The 14,378-nt window shown below is 47.0% G+C and overlaps 1 protein-coding gene across 4 annotated transcripts in view; it reads left to right on the top strand.

The window, feature by feature from the left end:
- The window catches only part of LATS2 (large tumor suppressor kinase 2), a 91,800-nt gene that overhangs the window by 63,819 nt on the left and 13,603 nt on the right, over window positions 1–14,378 (top strand). For all 4 annotated transcript variants that reach the window (XM_059684201.1, XM_059684199.1, XM_059684198.1 and 1 more), the window contains 2 exons: window positions 11,498–11,630; window positions 12,987–14,275. In XM_059684201.1, the coding sequence (XP_059540184.1) occupies window positions 11,501–11,630; window positions 12,987–14,275 (1,419 nt within the window). In that variant the 5' untranslated portion in view covers window positions 11,498–11,500. The remainder of the gene's footprint in view (window positions 1–11,497; window positions 11,631–12,986; window positions 14,276–14,378) is intronic.

Below are 14,378 nucleotides of genomic sequence, written 5' to 3'. Positions count from 1 at the left end.
CCTATTGGGGATGTGCCCACAACCGAGGTACATGCCCTTGGCCGGAATTGAACCTGGGACCCTTCAGTCCACAGGCTGACACTCTATCTGTGGGGGGCTGTTTCTCTCTTTTCCATGTCCCGCATGGAAAAGGAAACAGTCCATTTGCTGAGTGGAGGAGCTGGGGATTAAGAAATTAAAGAAAGACCAAGACGCAGAAATAGATTTTAAGCTGGGGCCAGGTGGGCGCCATCCTCTCTGATGGAGAGGCGGCAAAAATCGGGCTGAGCCACACAGCAGGTTTATTTTAAAGGCCTAGATTTACATATCTAGTTCCGCCCCTGCCTGATTAACATGTCCACCCTTATTGGGGAAGCATGTTCCCAGGGCGTGGCTCTGCCTATGCTCTGAGTTCAGCTGACAATAATTATATGAAAATGCTTAGGTGCCTCCCAGACAGCCCTCTACACTATCCACTGAGCCAAACCAGTCGGGGCACTTGTCTTCTTATTACAGAAGTTTGGGAGTAAGTTTTGTCTGGGTTTTAGGTGAGTTAATATATGCATTACTATACGGACTGCTAGTTATGTTAGATTGTCCTAAGGATGTATGGGTGTTAACTTTCAACATATCTCAGAAATTGTGAATAAGCGGGTGAAATATCCGACCCCTGCCAGACTCCTGTCCTCACTGACTCTGAAACATGTGGCCTCTTCTAGGACAGGATCCTGGCAGGAACAACAATCCCCACCCAGCATGAGAAGCAGCTTCTGCCGGCCTCAGTCAGTCTTCGAGCTGCCTATGCCTTTATCTCTTCAGCCAGCCTGGACTTACTGCCAGCAGCTGGTATCCAAACTCCTCACAGTGAGGGATTTGATGCTGGAAGGAGAGTAAAGAATGTGTTAATAAACCATTTTTGCCAAAGTGCAGGAGAGCTGACCCTTGGAACAACAAAATGTAAACTGCATGGTTCACTTATACATGAGTTTTCTTCAATAAATACTGAGAGTGTATTTTCTCTTCCTTACAATTTTCTTAGTAACACTTTCTTTTCTCTAGCTTACCTTATTGTAAGAATACAGTCTATTATACATATAACTTACAACATATGTTGTTAATCAGTGTTTCAGTAAGGCTCCTGGTCAACCATAATCTATTAGTTTACATTTTGGGGGAGTCAGAGTTGTATGTGGATTTTGACTGCATGGGGAGTCAGCACCTCTAACTGCCACGTGTTCAAGGGTTAACTGTAAGCTCTCAGTCATCATCCGAATATTATTGGACCAAGAGAGTTATACAGTTTTACCTGTCATTGATTCAGCACACAAAGGTGCCTGCTGTGTATCAGGCATGGTATTAGGCTCAGACATACAATAATGAACATAAGAGACCTGACAGACCCTCAAGGAGTTTATAACCATCCAACAAATGCATTTTCAATATCTTTTTTCAAAACTATCGTAATTATCATAAAATAGACTTCTTGTAATAATTTAGATTGCCTAGCAGGAAAAAAAAGAATGTTATGTGTCATTAGTGAATTTCTGAGAAAGGAGTTTTATTTAGTTGAATCTGTAAAATTAAACCATTCAACAAATATATTTTTTTAAAGTACTATGGTCCTTCTTTCCTTTGCCCTGTGATGTTTATTTGTATTGCTCAAATTGGACTTTGAGGCTGATAGCAGCAGCGCTGACTGCAAAAACAGATTTTTTCAGTTGAATAAAATCAGCAAAACTCTGAATTCGCTGGCTGACAGTCTTCCGGATTTGGATTGCCATTTCCACACACCTTCTAAGCACCTCCACCATCTGAATGAGTTTATTGCAAGACCTTCCCAGGTGTGATTTTCAAGTATACATCAAGCACATCCTTTCCATTCAGACATACTCCCTTCACCCCAGTTCCTTAGGGAAGGTCATGCCTATCAAAATTCCAGTATTCTATTAAGCCAGAACAACGTGCATGAGGGGCGGCTTTCAGGTTTGTTCAATCTGATTGTTTTATTGTTTTCTCTGGCTGGTGTGTCTCAGTATTGGAATCTGTTTCCATCAGATCACTCAGCCTGAGAGCATAGCTAATTGTCCTCTGTGGTCTCTCATCTGTGAGGGAACAAATAAGAAGGAAGGCTGCTGGATCCCGCACGCAAACCTCACATTGTCCTGTTCTTGTTTGTAGAATCATTTTCTTTTACCCTCTTTTTCTAAATTATAATAGCACTTTAATTCCACTTATTTCAATTTAATGACCTACGCAAGTTTAATGCGAGGACAAGAAAAAGGACATTCCAACATGAGCATAAAAGTGACTCAAGTGAATCAGAACTCTGTGTGGGCCTTGAAACAAAGGTCTGGACTTTTATCACTTCAGCCTTATTAGTGAGCCTTTCAGACAAGCCTGCCTTTGTCTTTTCTGTCTGCTTTAGATATCATCTGTAGAAGCCTGGGCTCATCCCATGGATTTTGGAATTCACAAACACTGATCTTTGCTCTTTTTTTTTTTTTTTGTTAACCCTCACCCGAGGAAATTTTTTTTCATTGATTTGTTTTTGTTTTTTTAGAGAGAGAGAGAGTTGAAGTGGGGGGGGGGGGGGGAGAGAGAGAGAGAGAGAAACATACATTGATGTGAGAGAGACACATCAATTGGTTGCCTCCCTCATGGATCAAATCTGAAACCCAGGTACGTGCCCTTGACCGAGAATTGAACCCCTGACCCTTTGGTCTGTGGGCCGACGCTCTAACCACTAAGACAAATCAATCAGGCTCCGTTTCTAAAAGGCACTGAACTCCCTTTTCACTGTGATAACACATAAGAGCTATGATGACACATTAAGCAGAATAATCGGATAGAAATTTGGTGTGGCTAGTGCACACATATAAGCTGAATACTATGTGGTACTTGTTTTTGTGACCCACTCTTGCATGTTTTTATAATAGTATATTATAAACATCTCCCCATGTCATTAAAGCAAAGAAGAAAGCTTGGGGTCTGGGACAGAGCTTGTCAGGGTAAGGTGAGCCCGGGTGTGATTTCAGGTGAGGTGTCTTCATGGCAGAGCTTATAGGCAGCATTATCTGCAAGAGAGGGCAGTCAGTCTTCCTACAATCAGTTGACGCAGTCTCAGGAGCCAGGTTGTTCCAGAGTCCCATTCAATGTTTCAACATTGATGACTCTGGTTTGCCTTTGGGCCACCAGTCATGGCACAGGTGGTCCCTCCAAAATTCAGTCTCTTTGCCGCTCATGATTGAAGTGCAGACGATCTTCACAGAGCTGACCCACACTCGCTTGCCCTTTTTGAGGATATACACAGCAGACATCAGGAACCAGGGTTGGACACTGCTGCCTTCGATGTTCACGTGTATACCTGATGATCTGCTCACCAATGACATTTCCCTGCCTTGATTACAGACCATTGGCCTGTCACCTTTCTTGCTATGACTTTTCTTCCTCAAGCATCACAGGCTGAAGAAGAAACTAAATTCTTTCCTTTATGAAGACCTTTTTCCTCTGAATGTACAGTTCCCAGCAGGAGTGTGAATTAAAGTTACAAATCCATTCCCTTCTTCATTCACTCCTGACCATTAAGCAACACTCCTCCAGGCACCAGAGATAAGGGCAGGGGGCCTTCTGTTTTATCTTTAGTATCTTATCTCCATCCCTGACAGAGACGGCATTGGAAGTTCAGAACTGAGTTTGCAGACGGCCCTGAGCTTGGCAAGCCCCTCTTTCTGGACACTTTTCCTGACTCTTAACCTTCTTTGAAAGGGTGAGAAAGCCACACTTAAGTCTGGAATCAGTACAGTCCAGACCAGCCTGAGCCCTGCACAGCTTGGAGCAAAGAAGGCTGGCTTTGGGCTTCTTAGCATCTGTCCAGTTTAGACCACACTCTGTCAAGGTCATCTGTGTACTTTCCAAGTTTGCTCTATCTACTGTTTTTTCCTATTTACCAGAAACTGATGAGCTACCTTCTGAATTCTGCCCGCCCCTAGACCCACCTTCTACCCAGAGTCCTTTAGCTCATTCTTTGAAAGCGTGTGTCTCTCTAAATGTAGTATTAGGTTTTCTTTTGTGTTGGGAAAACATGGACCTCTACCTACTTGTGATGTCAAATCCTCAGAAGTGCAGTGGGGCTGAAATTCCAAGGCTTACCGGGTCCCTCTTTCCAGCCACTTAGGGATCCCGGAGTGACAATGGAAGCAGCTAGGCCTCTTGAAAGCTGGGCTCAGGACAGGCACAGTATCACTTCTGCTCACGTTCTATTGGAGCAAGTCTCAGGCCATCCACGATTCAGGGAAGGAGAGATAGATGCTGCATCCCAGTGGGAGCTGTAGCCCATGCAGATGGGGATGGCGTCATCATTCATTGTTGGACACAGTTAGGGACACAGGAATAGAAATACAGGATCCAGAACCCCTGAAACTGTGTGTGTGTGTGTGTGTGTGTGTGTGTGTGTGTGTGTGTGTGTAAACTAATAGGAATTTCATGTATTAAGTTTTAGTACAGATCTGTCTGTCATGCCTCTGTTCACCTATCTTGATAGTGGCAAAAGTAAAATCTCTAAAATTTTGGCAATCCTCGAAATCATGGAATTTTAGAGTACACAGAAACTTTAGAATTACCTTGTGAAATCATGCCCTGCATTGACTCAACTGTGACAGGGAGAATTTTTGTCTGCCAACAATTATGTAACAAGATAGTATAACCAGTTTTATTAATTTGGGAATTTGACATGCATCAGTATTCTAATTATCTTACTACTTTTTTAACAAAAAGAAATAGTTGCATATTACAACATAAAATTAAGTCAGTTTTTTATTTCTCACTAGAGGCCCAGTGCACAAAATTCATGCACGGAGGTGTGTGTCCCTCAGCCCAGCCTGCACCCTCTCCAATCTGGGATCCCTCTCACAATCCAGGACATCTGGCTCCCAACTGCTCGCCTGCCTGCCTGCCCCTAATTGCTTCTGCCTGCCAGCATGATCACCCCCTAACCACTCCCCTACCAGCCTGATCAATGCCGAACTGCTCCCCTGCTGACCCGATTGCCCCTAACTGCCCTCCCCTGCCAGCCTTGTCACCCCCAACTGCCCTCCCCTGCAGGATTGGTCCCCCCCCCTCAACTGCCCTCCTCTGCTGGCCATCTTTGACCACATGGGGGTGGCCATCTTGTATGTTGGAATGATGGTCAATTTGCATATTACCTCTTTATTATATAGGATGTTTTAATCAAACCTTGTTGATATAATTAACTTGTACATAGTTATGATGCTAAGAGACATAGAATTTTATACATAAACATTTTTTTGTGTTTACATTATTGAAAGTTGCACATTTTGTTCATGTGTCGAGAGCACTAGTAGATGCTCAGGAAATGTTTATCAAGTAAAACGACTGTGGCCATAAAAGTAATTTTATGGATGCACTGAGTGTAATCTAGGGAATACATTTATTATAATTATCGTGATTATTCTGTCATTGGATATTGAAGCGCTTCCCAACTCCTGCTGACCCCTTCTATTTGAGGTGCTGATTTATTATGCCTAATTCTGAAGACATCTTGATATAAATTGTCTTTCAAATATAATTATCTTAAATTAGCCTGAAAATAAATTTCAAGAAGTGAAATTGTTTGTTTATGTTAATCCTCACCTGAGGATATTTCTCCATTGATTTTCAGAGAGAGTGGAGAGGGAGAGACAGAGAAACATGATGGGAGAGAGACACACCAATTGGTTGCCTTCCACAGGAGGATCCAGCCTGCAACCAAGAGGCACATGCCCTTGACCGGAATAGAATCTGGGACCCTTCAGTCCAAGGGCCCACACTCTATCCACTGAGCCAAACCAGCTAGGGCAAGAAGTGAAATTATTAAATCAGGGTACAGATTTAATAACTTTAGATACTTATTAACATATTCACTGCAAAGGAGTTTTAGGTTTATATTGGCACCAAAAATATATGACTGTGAAGTTTCATTAGCCCATTATCTTTTTGTTTATTAATATATTTTTATTGATTTCAGAGAGGGAGAGAAAGATAGAAATATCAATGATGAGAGAGAATCATCTATCAGCTGCCTCCAGCACACCACCTACTAGGGATTGAGCCTACAACCCGGTCATATGCCCCAACCGGAAATCGAACTGTGGTCTTCTGGCTCATAGGTCGATGCTCAACCACTGAGCCATGCCAGCCATGCTAGCGCATTCATCTTTAAATTGTTTATTTTGGTGCTAACAATAGTTATAAAATGCTGTTTTATTAGTGTTTCTTTGATCATTGGCAAGATTGAAAACCTTTCATGTTTGAGACCAAATTTCTTCTTAATAACCTATGTATAAGTTACGCTTAAAAAATATTTCCCCACACAAGTGCTAAGTGGTTACCCTACCCCAGGCCACTTGCTGTGTAATACTTTCAGGTGTGGGTGCTATGGCTTCATCCAGCAGGCCTTCACAGGGCCACCACCAGAGGTGGAAGTCACTGTAGTTGCACATCAGTGACGTAGTGATTAATCTTCTTTTCATGTACGCACATTTACAATTCAAAGGTAACTTCTTTTTTCTTTCACTATATTTTTCCACTATTTTTTGAGCACCTACAAAACAAAGAAGCCTTAAGAAGTTGCATTCCCTTTGGGAAATACATAAAATGCAGAGAGTGGTGGGAGCTGGGCCCACCCAGTTGGCCAGTGGTTCCCACACATTCCACTCAAGGCCCATGTTTCTGATTAAGGCTTGACAGTTGAGGCAGTGTTCCACTGTTTCTAAAAGAACTGGAAGCATTCCCTCCAGGGAATGAAATGCAGCAGCAAACCTTGTGAGAGCATCTGGGCTTTGCTTTATTCATTGCCCAGACACCTTTCCTCTCGGAATTGTAACTTGTATGTAAGCCTCTTCAGAAATCCCGTACTTTCTAGTTCTTTAGGCTTCATCTCTGTCCTCAAGAAATTAGTTTTGAATGAGATTTCTTTTGTTGTTGTTGTTTTTTAATTGATTTCATAATGGAGAACCATTGTTTGAGTGCCTCTTGCACGCCCCCTACTGGGGGATTGAGCCTGCAGCCCGGGCATGTGCCCTGTCTGGGAATCAAACCCGTGAACTCCTGGTTCATAGGCTGACTTTCAACTACTGAGCCACCATTGCTGGGCTTGGATGAGATTTCTTTTTAAGGTGAAGAAGAGGAATATCACCCAATTGAAGAGTTGGCTGTGCTGTCTTCTTTTTCCTTGGCAAGCTGAGGATGTGCCTATTTATTTTAGGGCACAGTGTCTGAGGCCCTCAGAAGCTGCTGAAACTATTACCCCAGGTTAGCAGCAGCGCTCAAATGGCTGCCAAGTCTCAGCCTCTTTGGTGAGCCAGAGCTGGAGACTTTTCCTCCCCTTGAAGTTGAACGTGAATTGCTGGTGTGTGTGAGAAAAACCCTGAGGCAGGCAGGCAGACACACAGGAGGCCTACATAGACCCAACAAGGCCAGAGTTGTTCATTTATAATTTTCTTGCCAAAATTTATAATTGAATTACAGTGTAGGGATATAAATTTGCTAACATTTGGAAAATGCTTTCCTACCAGAAAGGGGTGGGAGAGGATCTCCAGAGGAAATTCTTTACTTCGTATATCATAATTTTTCACTGAAAAACAATTTAAATTGCTGTCAGTCCTATGTTAATGCCGGAAAACAGTTGAGCTATATGGAATATTTGAACCTTACTTCTGTCTTCCTATGAGTTATGAGCCATAAATTGTAGGAGCATGATGGAGTGTGCCTCAGCTCCACTGAGGGTGACAGGTCAGGAGAGTGAAGGCAGGTGAGCTCACACCTAGTCAGACCACAGCCTTTCCATGAGGCCGAGGCAGAGCATGTGGGAGAGGCCACGCTGCATCTGGGTGCTTCAGGAGCCAAAGAACAGCATAGCTGACCACCTGTCCTCTTCAACCTGCTCTGCAGGTTGCAGGTTGGTCGGCCGGGTCTTTTGGGGCCTGTGACAGCTGGAGAGCTGGTCACTGGTCAAGGTCACCGTGAGGGAGTCTCCCTGAAGTGCAGAATTGGGACACTCTTGGGTGCCCTAGAAACGATATGTGTAATGGTGCCCCCGCTATACTCCCAGACCTGTGCCAGGAGGGGCAGCTGGATGCTGGCATGTTGGCACCTGGGAATACCTGAGGTGCTAGCTGCACCCCCTCACTCTGCACCTCTCCTCCAAAAGGGTTTGAAGTCACGTCTCTCAGTGACACTCCAACCTGCTGGTTTGGTATCTGAGGACTGGAGTCACAGAGCCTGGGTGTCATTCAGCCACCCACAGGAAGCAGGCTCTGTTGTTTGATGGTATCAGGCCTCAGTAACATCTTGCTGGGGTCGTGAACAGTCACGGCAGACTGGGAAATGGGCTGCATGTTCCTGGTGAGTTTGGGTGTGGCTTTGCATTTCCTTTGGCTTTGACAGCACAGCTGTGTGCATGATATAGTAACATCTTCAGACAGTTCTTATAGAATCTACATTAGTTCAGTAAGGGGCAGTGTGACAGACAGATTTGGGCAACTATGGTTACAGTGTTAACTGATAAATGAGCTGGCTCATTCAAGGGGTGAGGTGTTATGACTTGAAACCTTCCTGTGAATATAAGTCATTCTTTGTGGTCTCTTAGTGTTGATGTTTCTTGGTTAAGTTCCTCAGTTTGTAGCACAATAAACATACAAGTCTTGTAGCTGGAGTGCCCAGTAAATAGGGAGAGATTGGAATATGTGCACATTTAACTTCGTCAATCCCTTAACATGTGGCAGGTTCTGGGGCAATGAACAAGCCTGGCAGTTCACCTTGAATGAGACAGGAGCTGTTGGCCAAGTTGCAGACAAAGCACGTTGAACAGTTCCTGCTGATTGAAGGACTATGGTCAAGGTCCTTTCCTAATGGCACACTTTTAAAAAAATGTTGTTGTTGTTGTTATTGATTTCAGAAAGGAAGGGAAAAGGAGAGAGATAGAAACATCAATGAAAAGAGAAAATCATTGATCGGGTGCCTCCTGCACGCCCCACACCGGGGATCAAGGCTGCAACCCAGGCATGTGCCCTGACTAGGAATAAACCATGACCTCCTGGTTCATAGGTGGATGCTCTGAGCCACGCTGGCCGTGCCCAATGGCACACTTTTAAACGAGCACAAAAAGCTCCAGGGTGACACTGATAAGCGGCAGTCTCACATCACATCCTTCTCCAAGCTTTGGAGACTCCTTTGCAGATAGGACCTCATTGCATAACAGAGCTGTGAGGTAGGGAACCTGAGTCTCATCTCCCACCTTCAGGTGAGGAGGCACTGAAGTGTCCACTTTCTGAACTCTGCTCCCTCACAGCAGCTCTTCCAGATTTCAAACATGTGCCCTTTCTGTTGATCCAAGAGCACTTATAAAATACAGCTCTGTCCTTATGCCATCTCCCAATCTGTCTTGTAAGCTGTCACTTCACATTCCTCCTCCCTAACATCGCCTCTCCAGGCCTTTGATCTTAGGATGTCTTTCCTAGCCCTTCCCTGACCCCTCTCTGCCCACCCCACCCCCATCATCTTGCAGTGTTGCACACTTGCGCCACTAAGAACAGAGGAACAAGTTATAGCCAAGTATAGCCTATGTGTTTTGTCCTGCTCAGTTGGAATGTTGCCAAAAAGAGCAAATTTGATTTTAATATGATATAATCAAGTGGATATTAAATACTTAAGTTGTTCAAGTCACAGTGGTAGGTGGGTGAGTACAGCCATGAATGACAGGGAGTTTCAGGCCAACTTCTCCCAGTGCTTAAGGAGGAGACAGTCTGACAAAGGTTACAGGCATGTAATGCCTGTCCTGGGGCAGCAGGAACACGGGCCTGGTCGGGCTGAGTTAGCCTCCTCAGTTAGGAAGGAGGGATGTCTGGGACAGTGGCTCTGTCTGCCTAGTGGACTTTTGTAAACACAGCCACTCTCTTCCTGCAGCAAAACAGCCTGAGCCTCCATCTCGTTGTGCTGGGTTCCCTCCACATCCTCACCTCTCCCTTCTCCCAGTCTTACTTCCAGGAATGCTCTCCCACCCTTGTGCCCTCAGACACCCTCTCATCTCCTGTCATCACCCCCCTCTTCCAAATTTTCAGTTTCCTTCTCCCTGTTTGCCCGCCCCTCGACCTTCAAAACAGCACATCCCTTTATTCTGCCTCTGCCTGCTCCACTCCTGCCTCCAGTAGGCCCGGTTCTGTGGTCATCCTCCCCTCTCCCCATCTTTTCTCTTGGTCCACAGCTCTGCAGAGTGAACTCCAGGGTCCCTGGGCCACAGCCCTCACTGCCCTGTTCCCTTTTGTTTCCTTCTGCTCCAGCTGCCTGCTTGATCTCCCCCATCTGACAGAGCTTCTCTGCCCCAGGTTGATCTTCTCATTGACCTATGTTCCTCTTAGAAAGCTTCTGCAACTGCCCCCAAATAGGGGCAAAATTCTGGGGTCAGCTGCCCAGACAATGGTCCCTCTTTGCTGCCTCCTCAAAGCCCATCTTCCCATTAGGCCCCCTTCCTCACTGTACCATCTGCCAAAAATACCTTTTTTCTGCTAGGCTCCCCGTCTGCCCAAATTGTCCTTGAAGAGCCATCTCTTCCATGAGCAGTCTCTGGTACCCACTCCCTTGATGGGAAGAGTCTGATTCCTCTGACCCTTCTACCTGTATTTCCCCGTGGTGGCTACTAGTGTCTGTCTTGTAGTTATCCTACAGCAATTCTGTTCTCTGCTGCCCATGGGTCCGTGGGCTCCTTTCCTTCTCACACTGGACCAGAGTCCTAAGCACAAGTCCATTACTGCTGTAGACAGCACGGGCATTGTAAACAATGGGCATTCAGGAAGTTTTTAATAAATGATTTTTTTGGCAGCCCTCCCATTCTCTCAGAGGAGATCACCTGATTCTAACCACAGCATTGAAGATGCCCCTCTCCCATAGTCAGCCTGGGGGTAAGCTAGGTCACAGCAAGCTTCTCTGACTTCCACCATTCTTCACTGTTTTAGGTTTAGGCTTATCCCCAGTCTCAAAGTTTTCTGAGAAACAGAATTTAAGATTCTTTCAGGTCCACCATCAAAATTCCTGTATGTCTTGACACGTGCTAAACAGTCTATGGTTTCGTACAGGTTAGACCAGCCGTGGGCAAACTACGGCCTGCGGGCCGGATCCAGCCCATTTGAAATGAATAAAACTAAAAAAAAAAAAAAGACCGTACCCTTTTATGTAATGATGTTTACTTTGAATTTATATTAGTTCACACAAACACTCCATCCATGCTTTTGTTCCGGCCCTCCGGTCCAGTTTAAGAACCCATTGTGGCCCTCGAGTCAAAAAGTTTGCCCACCCCTGGGTGAGACTCTTGTCATCAGGCACCTAAGGACATGTAACCAACTGTCACCATTCTGAGATTTGTCTGTGGCACCCCCACCGTCAAAGGGAGATGAATGTCACAACAGTCAGGAGCTGGGCGGGAATGGAAGTCACTGGTGGCTTTGAGATGACCATGAGCTTCCTGCAGGAGATGGCGGGCCGGGCGCTAAAGCAGACGGGCAGCAGGAGCATTGAAGCTGCCCTGGACTACATCAGCAAGATGGGCTACCTGGACCCAAGGAAGGAGCAGATTGTGCGAGTCATCAAGCAGACCTCCCCAGGTGAGCTGAGACCTGTGACCTGTGAGTGAAGATGGTTTGTGATTTAAAAACACAAAAGGCGGGGAGGGGCGCGCAGGAAGTGGTTAACCAAAGAACATACTAATATATACATCTATGCATAGCCTATGGACACAGACAATAGTGTGGTGAAGGCCTGGGGAGGGGGCGGGAGTGGGGTGGAAGGTGTCAATGGGGTTAAAAGGGGGACATCTGTAATACTTTAAACAATAAAGATAAATTTAAAAAATAAAAAAAAACACACACAAAAGGGAGGTCCAGTGTGGCCTTGATCAGCAGATTACCTCTGGGCACATTGCCAATTGTCTGTAATGGGTGAGCCTGTCCTGCTCTGACATTTGGGCCCTGAAAGAAGGGCTGGGGGGGAGAGGGGAGGGCGGGGGGAGGGAGGGTGGGCAGCGGAGAGCAGCAGTAGATCATGGGACCTACCTGGGTGCCTCGCATCTGAAATAACCTCTGGTACTTACTATGGGGGGAGGGGGGAGTACTTGTTTGGTTTTATAAAAGATTAAAAAAATCATTGGATATTAAAATTAGGCAGAATGAGAATAAAAATGTTCTTTTTACTTTCTCTTAGGCCTGTGGAGGGGTCTTTCAAAAGGGAGGCTTATTTCATTGATTCTAAAACACTTCTTCATACTGTGAGAGCTGCTGCCCAGTGGCAGAGGGTGGTGGTGCTGGGGAGGCCAGAGGCTCCAGAGCAGACACTTTGGAGCAAACACAGCTTCTCTGGCTGTCAGTGATAGTCCTCTTCCAGGATGGAGCAGATGGGACAATTTTCTGGTGCCTGAGACCCCTGAGTGTGATAGGGACTCATGATATTTAGCAAAGGCGTTTCTCCTATTTTGTAGAGTGATAATTGTACAGGCTTTGTAAGCTGTATCTTTGCTGTTAAGAGGACACAAACTGTGTTTTCTTCTTGACAGAATGAGTTTCCTTACTAGTTTCCTTGATATGGATATGAGTGTCCATATCAAGGTGCTTAGCCTCTCTGGTTTTGTCTCAGAGCACAGATTCCAGGGAACTGACCCAGGGCCATGCTCTATGGGGATTTTCTTCTGCATTGGCCTTTGGTATTTATTCAGTGGTACAGGAAACAGCAGTGTTTCACTATAACTTCTGCCTGATGTGGTGGCTGTGGAGGGTCTTGGCTTTGCCAGGGGTTCCTGTGAGGGCTCTCTGTGGGCAAGGCAGACCTTTGATTCAGGGGCAGCCTGGAGCTGCCCCAGCAGAGTTCGGCCTTGCCCAAGTGCCTTCATTCATGGAAGAGCCTGAAAGTGCCAGAAGCCGCTGGATAGACCTCTCTAATGCCACTTCTGTTCTTTCTTTCCTCTGCAGGAAAAGGCTTGGCGTCCACCTCTGTGCCACGGAGGCCAAGCTTTGAAGGAGGGGGAGATCCCTTCCCCCCCTACCATTCGATGAGCGGGGCCTACGAGAGTAGTGGTGTACTGGAGGAGGTGCCCCGACAGTACATGGACTTTCTCTTTGCCAGTGTCAGTCCCCACAGCACGCTTGGTGGCCTCCAGCACCAGTCCAAGGGCTACTCTGCAAGTTTGGAGACTGCCGGGATGAACTTCCCTGTGGACGGGCCTGAGGGCCAAGGCGTCCTGCTGCAGAGCCCACACTACAGGCCACACCTGCTGGTGCCCGGGGCACCCCTGGGCTACGGCGTCCAGCGCAGTCCTTCCTTTCAGAACAAGGTGCCACCGGACACTGCAGGGTATGCCAGTCTGGCTGCCAAGGGCCCGGCTGGGCAGCCAGGGGCCGGCCACCCCTTCCCAGTGGTGGGGGCCACAGCAGGTTTATACATGTCGCATCCACACCACAAACAGGCCCCTCAGGTGCACGTGATGGCACCCCCGCAGAGCCTGCTGGCCCCCTCCAGGAACAGCCTCAATGTGGACCTGTACGAGGCCAGCAGCACCCCTGTCCAGTCGTGGCCGGTGCCCACGCTGGCCCGGCGAGACTCTATGCAAAAGCAGGCACTAGGGCTGGAGGGCTCTGTGCCCAGCAGAAGCAGCTCCTTCAGCAACCACCAGCAGCCTGTGGCCGCGGCTTCCCCCAACACCATCACAGCAGTGACAGCGGCCCACATTCTGCACCCAGTGAAGAGCGTTCGTGTGCTCCGGCCGGAGCCACAGACGGCTGTGGGGCCCTCCCATCCGGCTTGGGTGCCCGCACCCACTCCAGGGCCTGAGGGGCCCGGTTCCACTGATGAACAGCCTCCACCGTTGGTGGGTGTGGGCCCCTACCCTCGGGATGTGGACGTGAGGTGCCCGCCCCCACCCTACCCCAAGCACCTGCTGCGGGGTGCTGTCGAGCAGGTGGACATGGACTGCCTGTGTGCGGGGGTGGAGCAGCGGCTGTGGGGTACCCCCTCTGAACCCCCCAACAGGGGCCACAAAGGTGCCAAGGCAGACCGAGCTGGGAAGGATAAGAAGCTGATCCAGACCTCTCCCGTTCCAGTTCGCAAAAATAGCCGTGATGAGGAAAAAAGAGAGTCTCGAATCAAGAGCTACTCACCCTATGCATTCAAGTTCTTCATGGAACAGCACGTGGAAAATGTCATCAAGACCTACCAGCAGAAGGTCAACCGCAGGCTACAGCTGGAGCAAGAGATGGCCAGAGTAATTTCTCCTTTCAGTCTTCCTAAGCTCTTACCAGTAGAATCCCTTTTCTTTCTGTTTTATGCACCCTTGGTACCAACCAGTTATCCCCTGGCCCTGGTCT

Source organism: Myotis daubentonii, chromosome 2, assembly GCF_963259705.1.
Source record: "Myotis daubentonii chromosome 2, mMyoDau2.1, whole genome shotgun sequence".
NCBI lineage: Eukaryota > Metazoa > Chordata > Mammalia > Chiroptera > Vespertilionidae > Myotis > Myotis daubentonii.
Note: the sequence above shows the minus strand (reverse complement) of the source record. Positions and strands in the feature narration are given on the sequence as shown.